This window comes from Grampus griseus (genome assembly GCF_964374135.1).
Source record: "Grampus griseus genome assembly, chromosome: 1".
NCBI classification, from domain to species: Eukaryota; Metazoa; Chordata; class Mammalia; order Artiodactyla; family Delphinidae; genus Grampus; species Grampus griseus.
This window is the reverse complement of record NC_139017.1, coordinates 143,492,057-143,517,428: the sequence shown is the minus strand read 5'-3', so window position 1 is coordinate 143,517,428 and position 25,372 is coordinate 143,492,057. Positions and strand designations below refer to the sequence as shown.

Here is a 25,372-nt window from a genome sequence, read left to right as displayed (position 1 = left end):
GTAGAGGAGACAGTTATACAAAATAATTACACAAAATAATAAAGAACTATAATGCATGGAAGAAAATGGTAATGCCACAAATATGAGAATCTCTTGGGCTGTTTGATTTAGGATTCAAGATGTGACTTCTTATAACCCATGATGCTCTGACCCTGGAGTATCATTTTCCTTCATTGCCGATGAGTCATGAATAAGGTAAAGACAGAACAGGTGGCAGCACACAAAAGGGACACCTTGCCCTAATGTAGCTCCTCTACCAGGAAGCCTCACTGTCTAAAATTCCACACTCACGAGGGACCTTGCTAACATAGGAAGGCCATCTAGCATGGGTGAGGTACACCTAGATCTTAGTACCCATCAACAGCCTGGAACATATGCTGGAATGTTGTTTACAGGTGACGTGATCTTGAAGAAGTCCCTTTTTCCTCTAGCCTCTGTTTCTTCATTTCTAAAATAGTAGAGCCCATGTCCTTCCTGCATCATAGGCTCTGGTAAATGGGGTTGGGGAAGAGTTTTGCCAATTACAAGGTGTCATTCATATGTCACTGAGAGTGCAGGTCTTCACACCCAAAGGAAGCATGGGAAATAAGTTGGGTTTGTTTCTTTGCGGGTGAAGCCCAGGTATGATCACAGGTGGGGCAGCCCCAGGCAGATGGTGTGCGTGAGGAGAGGGTGTGCAGTGGCTGGGGAGGAGTGTGAACGTGCAGAATGACTCTGGGGCCATTACAGAGCCAAAGAGCACCTGCAGCTCAAGATGGGGGCACAGAGAGAGGCACTGGTAGGGAAGCATCTCACACCTGGGCCCCACAGAGATGCTCCTTTTCCTATCCTGCCCTCCAGACTCACCTCCTTTGGGAAGCTGACTCCCCAGAAAGTAAGCCTCTCTCTTCCAGAGGCTTCTGCAGCACTTTGTGCCTAATCTCTTAGTACACCACTTTCTAGGGAGTTCTTTGCCCAGCTATTTTTTTTTTTTTTTTTTTGCCCAGCTATTTTTCTCACGGGACTGTGGGTTGGATGCATTTGATTTTTCTCTACAATTCCTGAGTGCTATGGAGTAGATGTTTGAAGGTTGTTTGATGAATTGAATGAATTTTTAGTCCCATCTTTATCACCTCTATCGCCCTAAACATCCTGGCCTGTCATTGCCTTAGAATGTGTCTTTTCAGGTTCAGCTCCCTGCCTTTTACAACCTTTTCCTCAACCTGGAATGCCCTCTCTCCTCTTTCTGTTTCATCCATTGGAATTCTACATGTCCTTTGAAACCAAGTTCAAGCCCCACTTCGTCCATGAAGCCTTCCTGGGATACTCCTGCTGGCTGCCGAATGTTTGCCAGATGGTGTGGGAGAGTAATTTCTGATTGGGTCTCACTTTTCACTATAACACGAAGGGGTTGAAGTAGATGATTCTTAGGGGCTTCTTCAGTTCTACCATTTTATAATTCATACATTTAGGGCTTATTTAGGACCTATTCCCAGCTAGGCTCTGCACCTGGCACTAAGGATACAGGAGTGATAAAATAATTCCTCAAGGAGCAGCCCATCTAGTGGAGGAGCCAGACATGCAAAGATGTCACAGCATGCAAAGATGCTGTGACAATACGCTATGGGACGTACCATGCACACGTGTGTGCAAAATCAGTTCGGGATCCAGCAGAGAGGAAGGAGCTTTACCTCAGGTGGAGAGCAAGGACAAAAACACAGAGGTATGATGTCTGGACTGGGCTTTGAAAGATAAGTTGGCATTTGTCATCTACAGACAGTAAGGGAGAACATTCCAGAAAGAAGGAAAAGGATGAACATGGAGGTACGACTTGCTGACTGGGGTATAAAGTGGTAGAAAGCAGGTGGGGTGGAGAAGGTGCTCACAAGGGAAAGGTGTGTGCTAGGAGGCTGCATATGAAGTTTTAAATGTAGGCCAGGGCCTTGAACAGCCAGAAGATGAACTGAAATGGGAAGCCATGGACGGTGTTTTGAAAGAGGGCACAGTCTGATAGGCAACTGAGCACACTTACACATTGCTCAGTATTGTTTGCTATCTTTGCGTGTGTACATGCTTTCTCCTCTGTGCATCTGAGCTCCTGATGGGCAAAGGTTATCTATGTTCCCCCAGCATTCACGGCAGGGCCTGCCACATGGTGGGCTCCAGTGTGATGCAGAGCTGATGATTCCCACCCCCATGCCCCGCACACATATGCAGACCCCAGCGTGGAGGCAGCCCACCGGCACTGAGCCTGAGGCCACCTTACACTTAGAGGCCCACCCTCCGTGCTCATGCTCTGTCTCTGCACAGAGGCTTACCTGGCCTGCTCATTTCCCCTGTCTAATTTGTATGCACCTCGCTGGGGCATTTTGTGTCACTGTGGTCGAGATAAGTGCGGGGTCTCAGCTCTGGTCATCAACGCCATGTCCCTGAGCCTGCACTCTCAGCCCCACATCCTGGCCTCCCCAGGGACCTTCCCCGAAGGGTGGTACAGCACCCAGGGATGCTGACAGGCTCCTTCCAGCACGTGGGTGGAAACTGACACAGTATAATTATCCGTAGACATGAGAGAAAACAAAGATTAATTTTGAGTCAAAACATATAATTTTCCTTTAAAACCAGAACTGCTCTTTCATGTATGTTATTTGATGCTTGGGTGGAAAATAATACAAAAATGGGAAAGTATTCAAGTCCCACATCAGAGCCTTGTATCCTCCTGAGATTCATTTTTTCAAGAACGGCTGACCAGTTGAGAGCTAAGACATATTCATAGTTTGATGAGGTAGAGATGTGGGGATGGAGAGAGTTTTTATTTTGTTTTTCTTAGGCGAAGGATGGGCGCATTTACCACAAGTCCTCAAGGCTATGAACTTTGAGGAATGAGCTCTCCAGCTCTTCTCTAACGAGGGCTGCAAAGCTCAGGGAAATGAGGTCCCGTGAGCAGGGCCCTGAACTCCCCTGAATGCTTTAGACCCAGTTTCAGGGTCCTGCCTCCCCCATCTCAAAGAACTCTTCACTAACTGATGCTGAGACCACCAGGCTGGGGATGGTGGGGCCTGGCTCCAGCCATGGCTGTGGCCAATCCTGTCTGCTCCCTGGGCCTCAACACCTCATCTGCATGATGATGATGGCTACTCTCCCTGGGTGTCAGCACCATTTTACTGACAATGCAACATTCAAGAACAAAGTGGGAAAGGGTCGGGATAATCTTATTCAGGCTGACAGAGGACCTGAAAGAGACAATCCCCAAATTAACTTGTAAATGAGATTCTAACAATTCTTTTGAGTTTTACAGAGCTTTAAATTTTTAAGAACATAACCAATGACTTCTAAGGATGAATTGAGCACCATTCTCTAGAGGTGAGCTCTTCAACGTCGGGGTCACGCCTTAATCATTTAATCGTTCAAGCACCCCCTCTGCCCAGACACTTGGCACAAAGTGTTGTTTTCCCTAAATGAGTGAATGAAGGGATGTATACATGCACGCATGCTCAGGACAGCCTAGGCACTGTGGGAGCACAGAGGAGAAACACAGATGCTCCTTCTGAAGACTAATCCACCAGGATGGGGGGGATCAACCTGAGACAAAGTATGAGTCAGAGTACATTGTGTTGCAGATTCCTTGTGGAGCTGGGACTCAAGAGGTGGGACTCCCAGCCTGATGGGACGTGGGTCCTGAGAGATCATCCAGCCCAAACAGAGAAGACCAGGGACTGGCCCCAGGCTGTGACGAGCTGTCTGGAAATCTGGGACTGCACCCCAGAAGCAAGAGGAGATGGAAACATTTATTGAGAACCTACTGGCGGCCAGGCACTACAGCACGCTTGTATCTAATTTTTAAAACCATCCTTATTACGCCCACTTTAGGTAGGAGGAGAAAGGTTTCATGAGGCCAGGAAGCTTGCCTAATATCTCACAAGCTAGCAGGAGCTTGAGACAGAATCTGAACCCACACTGAGGTGGAGCTTAGCTGGACTTCAGTCCAGCTTTAGAATCATAAACGCCTAGGATCAAATTCTGCCTCTGCCAAAATATCTTTGACCTCAGGCAACTCTCGTCACCTTTCTGAGCTTCCTTTTCCTCATTTGTAATATGAGGAATAAATTGTCTAGGAGGACTGAATAAGACCATATGCAAAAAGTACTTTGCTCAGTAAATAGTAGTGATTAACACTGTGTTTTGTTAATAACAGGTAGGGAGGAAGGTGCATCAGGGCAAAAGCCCTGAGACAGCAAAGCATTTGGGCAAGGTCATGGGCAAGGTCAGTGGGAAGGCTGGTTTGGCAGCAGCAGTAAGTTGGATGTCGTCATGTCCTTCAAGGAAGCTGGACCACTAGGAGAGTAAGAGATGAGGTCAAGAGGTAGGACGGGGCCAGCACATTCCAGATGCCACTGGGTGTCACTGCCCAAATGCTCACTGGGCTCACCGCCAGCAGTCATGGGAACACCCAGCACTCTGGGCTCTGGTCCAGCCCTCAGGAAGGACACTCATCTCCTAACCTTCTTTCTTCACCAGCTCAAGAAGTTGGCCCCAGCAGAGGACCTGAGGGGAAACTTCTCAGGGATGTGTCTTCTCAGCCCTGAGCCTTTGCATCTTGACAGAAGGGGACTCTCATGTGCTCGGGGTACATACATGCCTGGCACTGTGCAGGGTGCTCTAACACACATCTCTTAATAATCTTCTAAGTGAGCACCACTGTCCCCACTTTACAGATGAGGAAATTGAAGGATCAGAGACCTTATGAGCCTAGATGACATAGGAGCTATCAGATGAAGTAGCATATGGAAACACCCAGACTAGCTTGGAACAGTGGCTGGACTCAGCCTCCCAGCAACTTCCATCCCTGTCGGTTCCCATGTTAGACCCAGAAATGTGACCAACCCCTCACTGTCTGACCCCATAATTATACTTCAACTCAGGAAATGTGCTGTTAAGCCCTTCTGCTCCGTACACTCTCTGTGGCAGGGCCAATCGTCTTTCCCGTGACACAGATGGGAAACCGAGGGACAGAGAGAGGCTAAGGGAAGCTGCCCCTAACAAGAAGCCAGTTAAGCGGGACGCAAGGCCTGCTGCTCTGCTCAGCACTTACCGCAGCCTTGGCATGGGGGTCGTCACTTTCTCCACCATGGGGTTCAGCCGGTAATAATCCAAAAACGTTCTCGCCACGTTCTGCCCCAGCTTCATATCTGCAAGGGTGGGTGTTAAGGAGCAACTCTGGACTAGTAAGAAAAGTGAGAACAGTCACAAAACAGTATCACCACTCACTCTTCTAAGTGTTGTATGGACTGTCTTTTTTGATTTTCACGAAACCTTAAATATTATTGATAGATACTATTATTTTCCTCATTTTCCAGATGAGGAAACTGAGATGTGAAGTCCAATAATTTGCCCAAGGTCACAGAACCGGGAAGGAGAGGAGCCAGGATATGGGTCTAGGTAGTCTTACCCCGAAGCCTGTGTTCAGAGCTTTTAGAACCTACTGCACCCCTTTGGGAATCACTGGGCTTCCATGGTCTGCCTTCAGGTGGCTTGGGGTGGAGGCAGATAAGCAAGACCCGAGGGCAAGAGACCCTTTGTTGCATATAGACCAGGGCCTACTTGACCCCGGGGATTAGTCACCTACTTTGGTAACCTTGGGGACAATGATAAAACCCTCTCACCCTAAACAGTATCCCCGTTCCACCTTGAAATCTACCAATTACGAATCCTTAGGGTAAGCGTTCGTGACCTGTTAAAGTACAAACTCCCTGGGGAGGGGAAAAGGGTCAATTCCATATTGACCATTAACATTTTAGTATAAATTAGCACAGCAATCATCTATTCAACAATATGGAGCATATGCTTTCTGCATTATCTATCATAACTCTGGGGCTTCACGTGAGCTGTCTCCTCTCCCTGAAGCGCCTTCCCCTTCCCTTTGGCTAATTTTTAACTACCAATTCTCCAGTTAGGTGATGTCTCTTTAGTAAAGCCTCCCACAGTACTCCTCTCCCAGGTCTATGATTGGTGCCCTTGCCCCCTACTTCCGTGGCTTCTGAACTGACTTCATTCAAAGCACTTATCTTTTATCTCATATCTCTCAGCTCTGAACGTCCAGGCCATCACCAACTCTTACCCAAGGGACCTCCTATCTCTTCGGTTTCTCCACTTTTCTCCAGGTCCCTGCTGTTCCCCTAGAAAAGGCCAGCACCATCTTTTCCTTGAATTGCTGTCATCCTGTCCTAATGGCCTTCCTGCCATAAGAGTGCCTGCCTCTACTCCATTTTCTATAACTTTGCTAGTGGGGGTGGGGTGGGAGGGTCGTTATTCTAAAACGCAGATCTGACTACGCTACCCAGCTGAGTAAAACCCTTCAGTGGCTCCCAGTTGCCTGTAAGGTTCAAATTTTGGAACTTGATCTACCGGGTCCTTTGTAGTTAGGTCTCAGCTTTGTGTTTGTTGCCTCCCGCCTTCCACCCCTCGACCTTCACGCTCCAGTGATACTGAGCTTCTTCCACCTCCAGACCTTTGTCCATTCCACTCCATCTTCCCAGACCACTCTCCCCTCTGCCCACAGGCCTTACAGGGCAGACTCCTTCTCAGCTTCCACACACCTCAGTTTAGTTGCCCCTTCACTGGGTACCACTCAGCCACCATTCTACCCAGGCTCGTGGAGGTGGGCTAGCATCTGTGGACAGTTGAGTGAGTTCTCACCACTCTCTTCAAGATGTCTCCAAGCTGGGGTTGGATGTGGCCCAGGACATGAACACCAGCATTTATGTAATGCCTGGCATCACACGGGCGCTTTGCTTACATATGCATTTTAAAAAACCCAGGGAGGAAGGCATTTTTATCTCCCCTTTGCTCTGGGAGGTTAAGAAACTTGTCCAAAGCTATATAACTGGAAATGGTAGAGTCAAGACTCCAATTTGGGAGTGTCTGACTCCAGAACCGTGAGCTTTCCACCACTCTGGGCTGTTTCCCAACTTAAAAGCACCTTTTCTGTCAAGGGCTGAGTCATCCCAGGACAGTGCCTGGTGGGAGAAGGAGAAACGCCAGACGAGTTGTTTAAGACACTGAGACGTGCCGCAGGCTTGCTGTGCTCTGGGGCTGCCACCTGCTTTCTTCCTCTGGTTGTGACCGACCTTCTCTGTCCCCTCCTTTAAAAAGTTCACAAGCTGGTGTCAGGCATGGGCTCTCAGACCAGCAGACCCTGGAGGCAGTCTCACCACCAGGGCCTGCAGAAGTGGCTGGCTGCTTCAACCTAGCCAGGCTCTAGCTGGCTTGGGGTGACCAAATCACCATTGCGTGTGTCAACAGTAAGAGCTGCAGGGCTTCCCTGGTGGCACAGTGGTTAAGAGTCCACCTGCCAATGCAGGAGACACAGGTTCGAGCCCTGGTCTGGGAAGATCCCACATGCTGTGGAGCAACTAAGCCTGTGCGCTACAACTACTGAGCCTGCGCTCTAGAGTTCGCGAGCCACAACTACTGAAGCCCACGTGCCACAGCTACTGATCCCGTGCACCTAGAGCCTGTGCTCTGCAACAACAGAAGCCACCGCAATGAGAAGCCCATGTGCCACAACGAAGAGTAGCCTCCACTCACCACAACTAGAGAAAGCCCGCACGCAGCAATGAAGACAGAGGAAGGGAGAGGTTCCTGTGGACGGGGCTGAAAGACTGTAGTAGAAGTTTTGGAATCAAATGTACCTAATCCGATTCCGAATCCTGGCTCGGCCACGTGCTGTGTGGGGCAGATTGTACTTTCCAAAGACGTCTGCAACAATGTCTCCCATCTCACCTGTTATTCTATGATGTGACATTGACACTCCCTCCACTGAGAGGTGGCATCTGTATCCCCTCTCTCTGAAGCTGAGTGGGCTTAGTGACTCACTTGCCACCAGAGGAATGGCAGAAGTGACAGTGTGGGACTTCCGAGGAGAGGCCAGAAAAGCAGATATAACTTGCACCTTTCCTGCTCGAATGTTCCAGCTGGGGCCCTGAACTTCCAGGCATGCTGTCTGACTGCCCTGAGGCCAGCCTGCTGTGAGGAAGCCCAAACTAGCCCATGGAGGGGCTGCAGGGAGAGGCCCTGAGACTTTGTGGAGAGATTACTTTAGAGAGAGATTCCTGGCCAGCCCGCAGCAGCTCCTCCGGGACACTACCGCTCCAGCTCCAGCTCCAGCCACTGTCTCACTGCCACTGTGTCAAAGATGCCAAGCTAAGAGTACTCAGGGGAGCCCTTCCCAAATTTCTGACCCACAGGAAACAAGAGAGAATAGCTGTAGTTTTAAACGCTAAGTTTGGGGGAGATTTGTTACGCAGCAGAGGAGAACTGAGACACAGCGTGGCCTTGCAGAGCCTTTCCCATCTCCCTGAGCCCTCATTTCCTCACCTGTAAAATGTGAATAACAATGGCTGCCTGACAGGGTTACGGTGGTGAGGTACGTCACTAACACGTGGGCGCTGACTAAGTAAGTGCACGAATGGGGCCAGAGGGAAGGCTGAACCCTCCCTCCTGACCCGCAGGGGACGCCAGACTCGCCCAGACTGGAAGCAAGCCTAGGAGATCTCCTTGGTACTCAATGCTCCTGGGCTCTACAAGGTGGAGGAGTTGGGCTGTTGCAGTAAAATGTCCCTCAGTGAGGTGCTGATCATTTTAGCAAGCTCTGCTTAAAAGACAGCGTTTTAAAGGTGGGACTTGTCAGGGACAACCCTCTTTCTCTTTCCAATAGTATTACATATTTCCTAAGCCCTGAGAGCCTCACTCCAGATTAGTTACTGCACTGGCCCTGCTGGAGTCAAGAAATGAGACGTGGGTGACAGGAGTGAAGAGACTGACTGAACATTTTCAATGAAAACAAGCTGTCTTTGAACAAAGACTTAAGATCTAGGCAAGGAGAAAGCAATAGCGCTCTTGGCTGGAACCTTTTCCAATATACTGCAGAAATAAGAGAGAAAAAAATTGGGGTGAAAACTCCCAACTCTTCATTGCCAACAAAAACCTCAGAACGGCCTGTGAATTCAAACTGTCATCCTCCTCAGATTCTTCTGTAGCTCCCGATGGGCTTCTCACAGAGGGCAGGAACAGGCAGCAGGTGGGATCAGGACCCTTGAATCAGAGAAGCAGGAGGGTTTGTCTGGGGTTGTCTGAAACTCAGACTCACTTGGTGACTTCTGCCCAGAGCTGTTTTAAAGTAAAGGGTGTGCGTCAATAGCTCCAGCACTTGGTGGGATGCTTTAACAGGCAATGAGGGCTGGGATATTCTCATTCATTCATTCATTTGTTCATTCATTCTAACATTCTGGGGGCTGCTCCCATGTGTGTACTGGCACGAAGAAGGGCAGAGATTGAGCTTAAAGAAGAATTAGACAAATTCTGTTTACAATCTAGAAGAGGAAACTAACGTCCCAACTAACTATACTAGCAAACAGCCTGTTGCATTCTCACCTTTACAAAAGCAACTAGCATTTTATTTCCCAGCATACCCTGGGCACCGTACAGTGTACTTATTTACTGTCGATAACCCCCACCACATCCCTGCAAGGTCAAAGCACAATTCGACACATATTTAACAGGAAACTGAAAAAAGCAGAGTTTGCATAATTGACCCAGAGCCTTGTGCCTCGAAAGTGATAGAGGTGGCATATGAACCTGTGTCTTCTATTTATTTATTTTGACATCTTTATTGGAGTATAATTCCTTTACAATGGTGTGTTAGTTTCTGCTTTATAAACAAGTGAATCAGCTATACATACACACATATCCCCATATCTCTTCCCTCTTGCATCTCCCTCCCACCCTACCTATCCCACCTCTAGGTGGACACAAAGCACTGAGCTGATCTCCCTGTGCTATGTGGCTGTTTCTCACTAGCTACATATTTTACATCTGGTAGTGTATATATGTCCATGCCACCCTCTCACTTTGTCCCAGCTTACCCTTCCCCCTCCACATGTCCTCAAGTCTATTCCCTACATCTGTGTCTTTATTTCTGTCCTGCTCCTAGGTTCTTCAGAAGCAATTTCTTTCTTTTTTTTTTTTTTAGATTCCATATATATGTTAGCATACAGTACATGTTGTTCTCTTTCTGACTTACTTCACTCTGTATGACAGGCTCTAGGTCCATCCACCTCACTAAAAATAACTCAGTTTCATTTCTTTTCATGGCTGAGTAATATTCCATTGTATATATGTGCCACATCTTCTTTATCAATTATTCTGTCAATGGACACTTAGGTTGCTTCCATGTCCTGGCTATTGTAAATAGTGCTGCAATGAATATTGTGGTACATGACTTTTTTGAATTATGGTTTTCTCAGGGTATACACCCAGTGGTGGAATTGCTGGGTCATATGGTAGCTCTATTTTTCATTTTTTAAGGAACATCCATACTGTTCTGCATAGTGGTTGTATCAATTTACATTCCCACCAAAAGTGCAAGAGGGTTCCCTTTTCTCCACACCCTCTCCCATATTTATTGTTTTTAGATTTTTTGAGGATGGCCATTCTGACCTGTGTGTGGTGATACCTCATTGTAATTTTGATTTGCATTTCTCTAATGATTAGTGATGTTGAGCATCCTTTCATGTGTTTGTTGGCAATCTGTATATCTTCTTTGGAGAAATGTCCATTTAGGTCTTCTGCCCATTTTTGGATTGGGTTGTTTGTTTTTTGATATTGAGCTGCATGTGCTGTTAGTATGTTTTGGAGATTAATCCTTTGTCAGTTGCTTCATTTGCAAATATTTTCTCCCATTCTGAGGGTTGCCTTTTTGTCTTGTTTATGGTTTCCTTTGCTGTGCAAAACCTTTGAAGTTTCATTAGGTCCCATTTGTTTATTTTTGCTTTTATTTCCATTTTTCTAGGAGGTGGGTCAAAAAGGATCTTGCTGTGATTTATGTCATAGAATGTTCTGCCTATGATTTCCTCTAAGAGTTTTATAGTGTCTGTCCTTACATTTAGGTCTTTAATCCATATTGAGTTTATTTTTGCGTATGGTGTTAGGGAGTGTTCTAATTTCATTCTTTTACATGCAGCTGTCCAGTTTTCCATGCACCACTTATTGAAGAGGCTGTCTTTTCACCATTGTATATTCTTGCCTCCTTTATCAAAAATAAAGTGACCATATGTGCATGGGTTTATCTCTGCACTTTCTATCCTGTTCCATTGACCTATATTTCTGTTTTTGTGCCAGTACCATACTGTCTTGATTACTGTAGCTTTGTAGTATAGTCTGAAGTCCAGGAGCCTGATTCCTCCAGCTCCATTTTTCTTTCTCGAGATTGCTTTGGCTATTCAGGGTCTTTTGTGTTTACAAAGAAATTGTGAAAAATTTTTTTCTAGTCCTGTGAAAAATGCCATTGGTAGTTTGATAGGGATTGCATTGAATCTGTAGATTGCTTTGGGGAGTATAGTAATTTTCACAATGTTGATCCTTCCAATCCAAGAAAATGGTATATCTCTCCATCTGTTTGTATTGTCTTTAATTTCTTTCATCAGTGTCTTATAGTTTTCTGCATACAGGTCTTTTGTCTCCTTAGGTAGGTTTATTCCTGGGTATTTTATTCTTTTTGTTGCAATGGTAAATGGGAGCGTTTCCTTAATTTCTCTTTCAGATTTTTCATCATTAGTGTATAGGAATGCCAGAGATTTCTGTGCATTAATTTTGTATCCTGCTACTTTTCCAAACTCATTGATTAGCTCTAGTAGTTTTTTGGTAGCATCTTTAGAATTCTCTACGTATAGTATCATGTCATCTGCAAACAGTGACAGCTTTAATTCTTCTTTTCCAATTTGCATTCCTTTTATTTCTTTTTCTTCTCTGATTGCTGTGGCTAAACTTCCAAAACTATGTTGAATACTAGTGGTGCGAGTGGACAACCTTGTCTTGTTCCTAATCTTAGAGGAAATGCTTTCAGTTTTTCACCATTGAGAACAATGTTGGCTGTGGTTTTGTCATATATTGCCTTTATTATGTTGAGGTAAGTTCCCTCTATGCCTACTTGCTGGAGGGTTTTTATCATAAATGGGTGCTGAATTTTGTCAAAAGATTTTTCTGCATCTATTGAGATGATCATATGGTTTTTCTTGTTCAGTTTTTTAATATGGCTTATCACACTGATTGATTTACTTATATTGAAGAATCCTTGCATTCCTGGGATAAACCCCACTTGATCATTGTGTATGATCCTTTTAATGTGCTGTTGGATTCTGTATGCTAGTATTTTGGTTAGGATTTTTGCACCTATGTTCATCATTGGTATTGGCCTATAGTTTTCTTTCTTTGTGGCATCTTTGTCTGGTTTTGGTATCACGGTGATGGTGGCCCCGTAGAATGAGTTTGGGAGTGCTCCTCCCTCTGGTATATTTTGGAAGAGTTTGAGAAGAATAGGTGTTAGCTCTTCTCTAAATGTTTGATAGAATTCGCCTGTGAAGCCATCTGGTCCTGGGCTTTTGTTTGTTGGAAGATTTTTAATCACAGTTTCAATTTCAGTGCTTGTGATTGGTCTGTTTGTATTTTCTATTTCTTCCTGGTTCAGTTGCAGAAGGTTGTTCTTTTTTAAGAATTCATCCATTTCTTGCAGGTTGTCCATTTTATTGGCATATAGTTGCTTGTAGTAATCTCTCATGATCCTTTGTATTTCTGCAGTGTCAGTTGTCACTTCTCCTTTTTCATTTCTAATTCTATTAATTTGAGTCTTCCTTTCTTTCTTGATGAGTCTGGCTAATGGTTTATCAATTTCGTTTACCTTCTCAAAGAACCAGCTTTTAGTTTTATTGACATTTGCTATCATTTCCTTCATTTCTTTTTCATTTATTTCTGATATGATCTTTATGATTTCATTTCTTCTGCTAACTTTAGGATTTTTTTGCTCTTCTTTCTCTGATTGCTTTAGGTGTAAGGTTAGGTTGTTTATTTGAGATGTTTCTTGTTTCTTGTGGTAGGATTGTATTGCTATAAACTTCCCTCTTAGAACTGCTTTTGCTGCATCCCATAGGTTTTGGGTTGTTGTGTTTTCATTGTCATTTATCTCTAGGTATTTTTTGATTTCCTCTTTGATTTCTTCAGTGATCTCTTGGTTAATTAGTACTGTGTTGTTTAGTCTCCATGTGTTTGTATTTTTTACAGAGTTTTTCCTGTAATCGATATCTAGTCTCATAGCGTTGTGATCAGAAAAGATACTTGATACGATTTCAATTTTCTTAAATTTACCAAGGCTTGATTTGTGAGCCAAGATATGATCTATCCTGGAGAATGTTCTATGAGCACTTGAGAAGAAAGTGTATTCTGTTGTTTTTGGATGACTTGTTCTATAAATATTAAGTCCATTTTGTTTAATGTATCAGTTAAAGCCTGTGTTTCCTTATTTATTTTCATTTTGGATGATCTGTCCATTGGTGAAAGTGGGGTGTTAAAGTTCCCTATTATGATTGTTAACTGTCAATTTCCCCATTTATGGCTGTTAGCATTTGTCTTATGTATTTAGGTGCTCCTATGTTGGGTGCATAAATATTTACAATTGTTATATCTTCTTCTTGGATTGATCCCTTGATCATTATGTAGTGTCCTTCTTTGTCTCTTGTAATAGTCTTTATTTTAAAGTCTTTCTTGTCTGCTATGAGGATTGCTACTCCTGCTTTCTGTTGATTTCCATTTGCATGGAATATTTTACTCCATCCCCTTACTTTCAGTCTGTATACGTCTCTAGGTCTGAAGTGGATCTTTTGTAGACAGCATATATACCAGTCTTGTTTTTGTATCCATTCAGCCAGTCTACATCTTTTTTTTTTTTTTGCAGTACTCGGGCCCCTCACTGTTGTGGCCTCTCCCGTTGCACAGCACAGGCTCCGGACACGCAAGCTCAGCAGCCATGGCTCGTGGGCTTAGTTGCTCCACGGCACGTGGGATCCTCCCAGACTGGGGCACGAACCTGCATCCCCTGCATCGGCAGGCGGACTCTCAACCACTGCGCCACCAGGGAAGCCCAGTCTATGTCTTTTGGTTGGAGCACTTAATCCATGTACCTTTAAGGTAAATATCAATATGTATGTTCCTATTACCATTTTCTAAATTGTTTTGCGTTTGTTATTGTAGGTCTTTTCCATCTCTTGTGTTTCCTCTCCAGAGTAGTTCCTTTAGTATTTGTTGTAAAGCTGGTTTGGTGATGCTGAATTCTCTTAGTGTTTGCTTGTCTGTAAAGGTTTTAATTTCTCTGTTGAATCTGAATGTGATCCTTGCTGGGTAGAGTCATCTTGCTTGTAGGTTTTCCCTTTCATCACTTTAAATATGTCCTGTCACTCCCTTGGGGCTTGCAGAGTTTCTGTTGAAAGATCAGCTGTTAACCTTATGGGGATTCCCTTGTATGTTATTTGTTTTTTTTTTTTCCCTTGCTGCTTTTAATATTTTTTCTTTGTATTTAATTTTTTGATAGTTTGATTAATATGTGTCTTGGAGTGTTTCTCCTTGGATTTATCCTGTATGGGACTCTGTGCTTCCTGGACTTGATTGACTATTTCCTTTCCCATATTAGGGAAATCTTCAACTATAATCTCTTCAAATATTTTCTCAGTCCCTTTCTTTTTCTCTTCTTCTTGTGGGACCTGTATAATTCGAATGTTGGTGCATTTCATGTTGTCCCAGAGGTCTCTGAGACTGTCCTCAATTCTTTTCATTCTTTTTTCTTTATTTTGCTCTGCAGTAGTTATTTCCATTATCTTATCTTCCAGGTCACTTATCCATTTCTCTGCCTCAGTTATTCTGCCATTGATTCCTTCTAGAGAATTTTTAATTTCATTTATTGTGTTGTTCATCATTGTTTGTTTGCTCTTTAGTTCTTCTAGGTCCTTTTTAAATGTTTCTTGTATTTTCTCCATTCTATTTCCAAGATCTTGGATCATCTTTACTATCATTACTCTGAATTCTTTTTCAGGTACACTGCCTATTTCGTCTCATTTGTTTGGTCTGGTGGGTTTTTACTTTGCTCCTTCATCTGCTGCATATTTCTCTGTCTTCTCATTTTACTTAACTTACTGTGTTTGGGGTCTCCTTTTCTCAGGCTGCAGGTTCATAGTTCCCATTGTTTTTGGTGTCTGCCCCCAGTGGCTAAGGCTGGTTCAGTGGGTTGTGTAGGCTTCCTGGTGGAGGGGACTGGTGTCTGTGTTCTGGTGGATGAGGCTGGATCTTGTCTTTCTGGTGGGCAGGGCAGCATCTGGTGGTATGTTTTGGGGTGTCTGTGACCTTATTATAATTTTAGGAAGCCTCTCTGTTAATGGGTGGGGTTGTGTTCCTGTGTTGCTAGTTGTTTGGCATGGGGTGTCCAGCACTGTAGCTTGCCGGTCGATGAGTGGAGCTGGGTCTTTGCGCTGAGATGGAGATCTGTGGGAGAGCCATTCGATATTACATGGAGCCAGGAGGTCTCTGGTGGACCAATGTCCTGAACTTGGCTCTCCCACCTCAGAGGCACAGACCTGACACCTGGTTGGAGCACCAAGACCCTGTCAGCCACACGGCTGAGGGTGAAGTGAGGGTCCTTACCTCGAAATTCTGTCTGGCCCTCCCAGGTCTCACAGCAGGGGTGGAGCAGGGCTCTGAGGTTACTGTCTTCTGGAGTTTTATTATTCTGAGTTCATATGGTAGGTATTTGGAGAAATCACAGTACTTAGTGAAAAGCAAGTTTGAGGGCGTGCCAGGGACCTGCCAGGGACCTGTGCTCATTTGTTGCTGGGTGCTGCTTAATTACTGGAGAGTTCCTATTGAGGATTTTTAGCCCTCTTTGAGTCCAGACCTGTCTGAAGCAAGGTCCTGGAGTAACACCCCACTGTGTGCGGCAGGCAGGACGTGGCGGCAGTCTTCACTCTCAGGGGGAAGGGCAACATCAGTGTCTTTTAACACCATGCATGCTTTCTCTTCTCTTGAATGTGACCATAAATTCAGACACTAAATTCTGTGGACATGTTGGAGATTTAATTTCAAATGGAGGAATTTTGAAAGGCTTCATGGAAGTGGGTATATAGTCAAGATTTGACAGACAAAGACAAATCTGAAAGAGGGAGGAAGAGAGAGATTAGCATCAGTAGAAGCGGGGAGTGGGCCTGGGGCCCGTGATCTTGGGCCAGAAATAAGACAGAGAAGGGCCCGTGGACCAAGGGAGCTAAAGTGTAGAGGGGAAGGTGGGGCTGCAATGCTAGGCTGGCGTCAGATTAGCGAAGGCTCTGAATGTCAAATTATGGAATTTAAACTTGTATCCTGTTGGCAATAAAAACCAGGGCCTATCTATGGTTGTATTTATCATCTTTTCACTCAATACGTTTTATTGATCATCTAGTATGTTCAAGTTCTCTAGAAGGCGCAGTGTATATACTGTGGTTAAAAACCAAAAACTAAAAACCAAAAACCAGCCAACCAAACATAAAACAACCAACCAAGACAAGGATTTTTAAATCCAGAAGCAGAAACAGTAACAAAGTAATGCAAAAACACTGAATAAATACATAACTGCAATTTTAATAGTGCTAGGAAGAAAACGCAGAGTCTGTACCTGAGGTCAATGGGGTACTGCCTTAGAAAGGGGGTGTGGGCAGGCCTCTGTGAACTGAGAGTGGGCAGTGGGTACGGAAGCATCTAGGAAGAAGGAAACGTGTGTGGGAAGGGTCCTTGGGTGGGACACACAGGCTGAAAGAGGGCTGGTGTGGAGGGAGAGGCAAGGGTTAGATCACGTGGTACATTATTCTGGGTCACCTTCAGGACTCTGGATTTTCTAAGTGAATGGGAAGCATCTAAGTGAATGAAGAATTTTAAGCAGGAAAATGAGATGGTCTGATTTATAATTTTAAAAGGTCAGGTCATTGCTTTGCTAAAAATAAGAAAGCAAGCGTGGAAGCAGGCGGGCCAGACAGCAATGGTCCAGGGGAAAGATGGGGCCCTGGACCAGGATGGAGGCAGTAGAGATGGGAAGATATGTCGTGGGGGGAAGAACTGGCAGGATCTGCTGACAGGTTGGATGTGGGGCTTGAGAGAGAGGAAGGAAGGAAGGGTGACTCTGCATACTTAGACCCGGTAGCTGGGTGAATGGGGGTGCTGTGCTCTGGAATGTGGAAGACTGAGGGAGGAAAGGCTCAGGGGAGAGGTTAGGAGTTCAGCTTGAGTTCAAGATGCCTGTGAGATGTTGGACACCCAGGTCCTCAATGAGAAATAGGAAGATATCAATAATGGAAATGGTTTCTGAACCACCACCTCTCTAGGATTATTCACGCCATAAACTTTTGCTCACTGCATGGCCTGTTCCCTTCTGCTCCCTCTCCATCTTCTTGCCCCTGGCTCTCAGAGGGCATCCAAGGGTCCTGGGAGAATGGCAGTGACTGCAGGACCCTCTGTTCTCTTATCTCAGGACCTCAGGTCTGGTGCATTGAATGAGCCCATAAATGGGAATCAAGAGACCAGCCTGGTTTCAATCGGTAACTTTCCGTGTGATCTTGGCCATTTCCTTTCTCTGGCCTTAACTTCTCTGTGGGTAACATGTATAGTCTCTCAAGTTCTTTCCAGCGTTAACATGGTATGTGAAAGCAAAGGCCTTGACACCATAAGCTTATGAAAAATCCCATCCTCGTTCTTTCATTCAACAAATATTTATTGAGAACCTACTCTGTGCCAAGTTATTTAGGTGCTTAGCACAGTGAACAAAACTGACCGAGATCCCTGTCTTCATGAAGCTTACATTCTAGCTACTGGAGATGGACTGCTAATCCAGTACACTCGTACATTACTGAGATGCCAGACAGTGACGCGCGCTATGAAGCAGGTAAGGAAAAGGGCAAGGGGAGTGCTGGGGGCAGGCAGCAGATCGCAGCAGAAAGTAGAGCGGTCAGAGGAGTCCTCATGGATCAAAGTGGGGCTTCAGCGGGCTTGGAGGAGGCGGGGCACCTGGGCAGCATCGAGCATGAGTGACCCTCCTCGTCTGAAACAGGACCTCTGACCAGTCACTTCACAACTGGTCTCCTGCTAAGTCCAGCCCAATCCCACCACTGGGGATAACAGTCAGCCTCCAGGATGGGACTGAGGAACACCTCCTTCTTGGCACGTGGCAGTTTCCTGACCGACTGAAGCTCCCCCTCACCTCCCAGAGCAAAGCCAGAGGGGACGCGTCTCACACCCATCCTCCCGCCTGGCCTGTGGCCTCCCTTCCCCAGCCTGCTCCTTCCCCAGGCCCTCATGTCTGAAGCCAGCTCCACACCTCTCACTCCCTGCAGCTCTTCCAGAACCACTGCTCAGCACTCCTGGCCTCCCTGCCCTGCAGGGAGCTGAGGTCCGGCCCGCTCAACAGATACCATATTTCGCTTCCTCTCTCCCCACAGATGTGTGCTGCAGGCAGGTCTGATTGCTCTCCCCATATTTTTAAAGTCTTTATTGAATTTGTTACAATATTGCTTCTGTTTTCGGTTTTGGTTTTTTGGCCCCGAGGCATGTGGGATCTTAGCTCCCCGATCAGGGATCGAACCTGCCCCCCTGCATTGGACGGCGAAGTCTTAACCACTGGACCGCCAGGGAAGTCCCGCTATCCCCGTTTTGCAGATGAAAAATCAGAAGGGACTTGTCCAATGAGGCTCACCAGATACTGGCGCACAGAGGATTGAAGCCCATTCATTCGTTCATTCATTCACTCATTCATCATTCACATAATCATGACGTGCCGGACACCATTCTAGGACCTAGGATACAATGACAAGAAAAACAGACACAGTCCCTGTCCTCATGAAGGTCTTTCCTTGCCATCATCCTGCCTCCAAATATGAAAATTTAACTCCTACCTGCTCCCTGCAGGGAAGCCCCCACCTAGAATTCTTTCTCTTCTCACACTCCTACTCACGCCAGCAAAAGATGATTATCATTAAAGGGGACTGATTAATTCTGCAGAGGAGTCGGCCAAGGAAAAGTGATTTCTCTTTGGTAAGGCTGACAGCGCTGCTGGAATGTTGAGAGGCAACTGCCCAGGAGCCTCTAGGTAAAGGCAGAAGAACAGTGGGATGCGAAAGATCTTTTGTCTCTGCCTGCCTCACCCATCCTCCCATGGTGTCAGACAGGTGCATGACTAAACAGATGAATCTGTCTCTTGAGTGCGGTGCAGAGGCTGCAGATATAATTGCAGACTCCTCTCCAATGCCATGCAAGTCCTGAGGCACCCCCTGAGGTAAGGAGGCCATGAATGGGAGAGAAAGACAGGGAGACACAGCAGGAGGGAGGAAGAGACAGGGAGAGAGAGGCAGGGGCAGAGACCAACAGAGAGAGAGATGCAAGCAGACAGGAAGATACAGGGAGAAACGCGAGAAGATGGGGGCCGAGAGAAACTCAAACTTGAAAACTGGAGAGAAAGGAGTGAGGGGCAGAGACAGAAACCTACGAAGTGGATGACAGAGAGAGAGAGAGAGAGAGAGAATCAGACTGAGAGAGAGAGACAGACAGACAGAGCAAGAGAGAGAGAGACACTGAGAGAGGGAGAAGGAAAGGGAGAGAAACATGCAACTGTAGACAACAGGGAGGGTGATGGGGGAAGGAGAGGGAGAAAGGCAGAGGATGAGACAGAAAGAGACAAAAGGAAAGAAACAGGGAAACACAGGCATAAGAGGAGAGACAGTAGGGCTTCCCTGGTGGCGCAGTCGTTGAGAGTCCACCTGCCGATGCAGGGGACGCGGGTTCGTGCCCCGGTCCGGGAAGATCCCACATGCGGCGGAGCGGCTGGGCCCGTGAGCCATGGCTGCTGAGCCTGCACGTCCAGAGCCTGTGCTCCGCAACGGGGGAGGCCACAACAGTGAGAGGCCCACGTACCGCAAAAAAAAAAAAAAAAAAAAAAAAAAGAGGAGAGACGTAAATGAGATGAGCAAGGCACAAATAGAGGCAGAGACAGAGAGAGAGGCAGAGAAGGACAGACAGAAGGAAGGGAGAGACAGACTGATGGGAAGGGACACCTCCTCTTTGATAAGTGAAGTACCACTCAAGAGGGTGGGTGTTTTCTGAGAGGCTCACTTCAGAGAAGAGGCTGGAGATGAGCACACAGGTATAAATGGTGGGGAGGTGTCCAAACCACTAAAGAATGCTGAAAGTTGCAGATAGCTATGAGGCTCTATATTCATTTCCTATTGCCACGGAAACAAAGTACCACACACTTAGTGGCTTAAAACAACAGAAATGTGGTCTCTCACAGTTCCTGAGGCCAGAAGACTGAAATCCATTTCAATGGGCCAAAATCAAGGTGGTAACAGGGTCACACTCATCTTGAGGCTCTAGGGGAGAAACTGTTTCTGGCCTCTCCTGGCTTCTGGTGGCTGCGGGCATTCCTTGGCTTGTGACCACATCACTCCAGTCTCTGCCTCTATGGTCACATGTCCCTGTGCCGTCCTCTTATAAGGTTACATGTGATTGCATTTAGGGCCCACCCAGATAATCTAGGATACTCTCGCACCTCCAGATCCCTAGAAATGACATATACAGAGACCTTCTTTCTATATTAGGTAACATTTATACCTCTAGGCTCCAAGGATTGAGGTCTGGACATCTTTGGGGCTTACAGTACGTGCCCTGAGTTCACCTGCTTAGCTAAGAGCTGAGGGTGAAGATGCTGTGAGTGTCAGGGGTGGAGCTCTGGCTCTGTGCTGGGCGCTCTACCCGCACCACCCACCAGACCCTCAGTATCACTCAGAGATGTCCAACACCTCCTGCACAAGCAGCAAGTGGATTTACCAGGATTGGGACCCAAATATGTCTAACTCCAGAGTCCTTTGTACTTGCATTATTTGCTGCCTCTCAAGGGCAGGAAATACCTGTAACGGATCATGTGCTGCTTGTTTTACTTCTTAAACACGTCGTAACCCTGCCCCCTCCTCTTCTACCACCATGAGTCCTTTAGTTCAGACCCTTATCTCTTACCTGAACTGTGCTTCAGCCTCCTAGTTGGTCTTCTTGCCTTCAAGTTCTCCCCTTTTTTGCTGAGAGTCCCATTCTCACAATTGCTAACCTTGTCACTTCCTGACTTACAACCCCATGCTGATTCCCTGTCACCTACAGGGTAAGAGCTAAACTCTGAAATCTGGCATTCCTGGCTTTCTATACTCTGGTCTTAAGCCTTGTCCCCTGACACTGTATACTGTTGTACATTTAAATGTGGGCTTTAGAATCTGAAAAGCGTGGGTTTTAATCTTGGCTGCTATACATTTAGCTGTGTGACCTTGGGCAAGATACTTATATTCTCTGAGCCTCAGTTTTCTCATCTCTGAAATGGATAATGCTACCTACCTCACAGTACAATTGTGCTGATTAGGAATCGTATATCCAAAGCACCCAGCACAATGTTGCTATGTAGTAGTTTTTAAAATTATCACTATTATTTATCAGCCTGTCATTGCCAACAAAGCATGAGTTCTTTAAGGACGAGGGTATGTCAGGTTCAAATTTGTTTCCAGAGTCATTTTACACGTTAGGCCTATTAACAGAAGCAGGAAGAAGACAAACACACAAGCTAAAAAAACAAGGTAAGGGAAAGAGAAAAAGAAGGACAGAGAGACAGAGGGAGGGAGAGATAAAGAAATTATTTTTAAAGTTCTGTTTCCTGGATGTATAGGGATAAGACCTTGCAGGTCCTTCCATGCTGCGGGCCTCAGTTTCCTCTCCCGTATAATTGGCTGGAGGTGGACCTAGGTGACCTCTAGTCCTAAGGCTCACTCTCTCTCTGCTCTTCCCTAGGAGAAGTGCATCCCTGGAGCAGGGGATATCCTTTCCCGCCACTCAGACGAGGGACAGCCTTACCAGGTGTGAGGGTGGTGCCTGTCACTCTAACAGTGTATTTAGAAGAGAAGTTAGGCTAGAGGCTGGCTGGGCCAGGACAGATGGAGACCTGACCTCAGGTATAGTGTGCTGAGTCTGGAAGGGATGAGCGAGGGGGATTTGGGGACTTAAAACAACATTAGGAATGTTGTTGTCATTCATTCATCATTTGTTACTCATTTATTCCCTCAAGAGACACTTACCAAGTGCCTCCTATGTGCTGGGCCATGTAATAGCTTATAGAGTACACACGCTGAGTATATAAACAAAGACTGGCGGTCCTGCCTCAGGCTGCTGAGAGGGTAGACGCTGTTGGCATTTGGGGCTGGATGAGCCCACGGTGTAGGGAACTGTCCTGTGCAGTGCAGGATGTTTAGCAGCGTCCCTGGCCTCTTTCTTTAGGTGCCAGCAGAATCCGCCACTCTTTTGGGATAACCAAAAATGTCTTCAGACATTGTCACACATTCCCGGTGGGGACGATTCACCCCTAGGTGAGAACCACTGGTCTGGGGTTTACACAGGATCTGGTGGAGATGCAGCAGGTGAAACGAGAGAGGGGGGCGTGGGCAGGAGCTTGAGAAGTGGGTCAGAACTTGACTGGGAGGTTGCCTCAGCAGCCCTACCTGGAAAAAGTACTCCCTGAATAGATCCTTGGAGACAGCGGGAGGGGAAAGGAAGCTGCCCTCACGGGCTGCCTTGCCTTCGTAGGATGGACGTCTAACGCCCCCTCCAGTCACTCTGGCAGGAACCGTGACCCCCTCCATCTCTAGCACACCTCAGTCTCCGAGGACCTCTCCCTTCCTGACTTCCCCTGGACTGCTTTATTTATAGCCCTTCTGTCTATCTCGGGCCCCCTGCTCACCCAAGAGGGAAGTTAATAATCTCTCCCTCCAGCCCCCATGCTATCGCTCGCTTTGTGGCTCGCTCTCCTCCCCTCCTCCTTCACTCTAGGCTCCAGCAATTCCCCAGCAGTACCTCCCTTTCCCACTGATGGCTGACCACATCTCTGGCAACTGGCTCTCAGAATCGGCTGTGCCTGTGCAGCTGGGCCCTGGTCAGCAATTGTTGGGACTTGGATGTGCTGCAGCCTAAGAGGAGGCCCTGCTTCTCTGAGAGATGCTCACAGATATTATCAGAAGCTTCCGCTGGTGTACAATAAAAACAAGACCAAAGACCAAAGTAAATATTTGTGCAGTGGCACCTTGGAGCAGGTTGCAAGCGTTAGGGTCCTCCTGGCTTTAACACCTTATGACTTTCTCACCCTTGTGCTATTTTCTTTTTAACTATTGTTTTGAACTTGAAACTCAGGGGATGGAATACATGTTTATGACTACCTCCTATCTTCCAGGCACTGTGCTAGTTTCATTTATTATGCACAAGCAAGGTAGATTTTATTATCCTCACGCTGCAGGTTAGAAAACTGAGGTTGAGAGATGTCACTTGTCTAACACGACTCAGCCAGCAACTGGTTAGGACTTAAGCTCAGGTCTGTCCAATTCCAAGCCCTACGGCTTTTAAAAACTATGCTATAATTTAAAAAATTATTTTAACTTTCTTTTTTTAATTTGTAATTTTATTTTATTTAAATTTTTATGTTATATTGGAGTATAGTTGATTAACAATGTTGTCTTAGTTTCAGGGATGGACCTGGAGATTATCATACTAAGTGAAGTAAGTCAGAGAAAAACAGATATCATATGATAACGCTTATATGCGGAATCTAAAAAAAAATGATACAACTGAACTTATTTACAAAACAGAAACAGACTCACAGATTTAGAGAACAAACATATGGTTACCAGGGGGGAAATGTTGGGGGGAGTGTAGAATAGGGGGTTGGGATTGACACATACGCACTGCTATATTTAAAATAGATAACCAGTAAGGACCTACTGTATAGCACAGGGAACTGTGCTCGATATTCTGTAATAACCTAAATGGGAAAAGTACTTTCACTGTCTTAAAATGAATTCATTCATTTATTCAAAATTGATTATGTGCTATGTAAGGCTCTGGGCCACTTGCTGTGGGTTTGGGATGAGAAGTCAGTCCCTGCCCTTGAGCAGCCCTTGGAGAAGCCTTGTGAATAAGAACTGCAGTGCAGGGCACTGGCTACTCCAGCAGAAGGCGGGAGGGGAAGGGGGGCGCAGAAGGTAAGAATGAACACTGGAGGGACCCGGAAGACGTCTTAGACTTCTGAGCTGAACTGAGCGGGGGGCGGGGGCCAGTGGTTTTTGTTTTTGTTTTTGAGATGAGTCTTCACTGAACAATTTAGTTAACAAATAATTGAGAATCTATGACATAATGTGCACTTTTCTAGATGCTGAGATACAACTGTGCACAAAACAACAGGATCTCTATTCTCACGGAGCTCATATCACAGCGGGGAAAATAGGCAATAAACAAACAGGTGAAGAATAAGGTTGAAATCTGGGGCACCTGAAGGAAAAATAGGAGTTGGCCAGGTGAAAAGAGAAAGAGGACAGGGAAAGGCATCCCTGAACAAAGGCAGAGGCACGATGTGCGAGCAGGGTGAGGCCTGGCCCTCCCTCTGAAGACTCTAAGACATTCGGCACAGCTGGAATGCCTTCTACGAGCTGAAGAAGGAAGAAAGAAACACACAAAGACAGGTCATGAGTGCCTTGTGTGAGGTAATGAGCGTGAGCTTCACCCTGCAGGAAATGAGGAGCCATGGCAGGGTCTTAGGGGAGGGAGAGAGAATGTCAGGTGTGGCGTCGGGAGGATCACTCCAGTGGCCCTGGTGGAGGACGGTTTGGAAGGGACCAACACTAGAGACAGGGAGGACATTCTCATCCAGGGAGGCTGGTGAGGGCCTGAGGTAGGACACAGCCATGGAGTAAGGAGAGAGGGATAGAATTAGCAATATCTGTAAAGGAAAACTGACATGACTTGGGGACTGAATGTAGGGCGCTTACAGAGGTAGCTGAACTAGGAAAGGTATCGAGGCTAACATACCAGGTTCTTATCTTGAGGAACCGGGTGGAGGTGTCCCCATTGCTTCTGGATAGGACGTCTGAATGTGGCTTCTAGAAGCCAGGGAGCTTGGTGCTCCCTCGAGTGGCTTCCTCGGCACCCTTCTTACCTAATTTAATTTTGCTGCACAGTTGTGCCAGGCAACTCCTCTGATTCCTACAATGAAGCTCCATTGTAATGTCTGGTTTTTGTCATTTCCCGGTATCTACTGCTCCTTGGGGGACATCTTGGTTTCGTGTCAGGCAAAGCTGATGTGATCCCACTCCCAGGATGGGTAACAAGTTGGGCTTAAAGTTCCCACGAGACTAACACATTTATCCAACCTTTAGGATGGAACGTATTTCCTCTGGAGCTTTTCTTTTCTGCTCTCATTCTCCCACACCTCTGCTGGGCCAGCTGGCCTGTCTGTCTGCCTGGCTGCCTCTCCGCCTCTGACAAACACTAACCAGGGTCTGCTCAGCATCAGGGTATCAAACATGCCTGTTCCGTATCTCATTCAGTCCTGCTCTGTTTTAGTAACAATAAGACAACAAGTCATGTGCTATCTCATGCTCTCATCTATCCCTTGGGCAACAGGATTTCTTAGACCAGTTCTGTGCCGTTCCAT

General features: G+C 46.2%; 1 protein-coding gene across 2 annotated transcripts in view; it reads right to left on the bottom strand.

Moving 5' to 3' along the window:
* Nucleotides 1-25,372, bottom strand: part of AGBL4 (AGBL carboxypeptidase 4) — a gene marked incomplete at both ends in the record, with an annotated part of 1,409,253 nt that overhangs the window by 12,430 nt on the left and 1,371,451 nt on the right. For both annotated transcript variants that reach the window (XM_082661428.1, XM_082661429.1), the window contains one exon: nucleotides 5,069-5,165. In XM_082661428.1, the coding sequence (XP_082517554.1) occupies nucleotides 5,069-5,165 (97 nt within the window). The remainder of the gene's footprint in view (nucleotides 1-5,068; nucleotides 5,166-25,372) is intronic.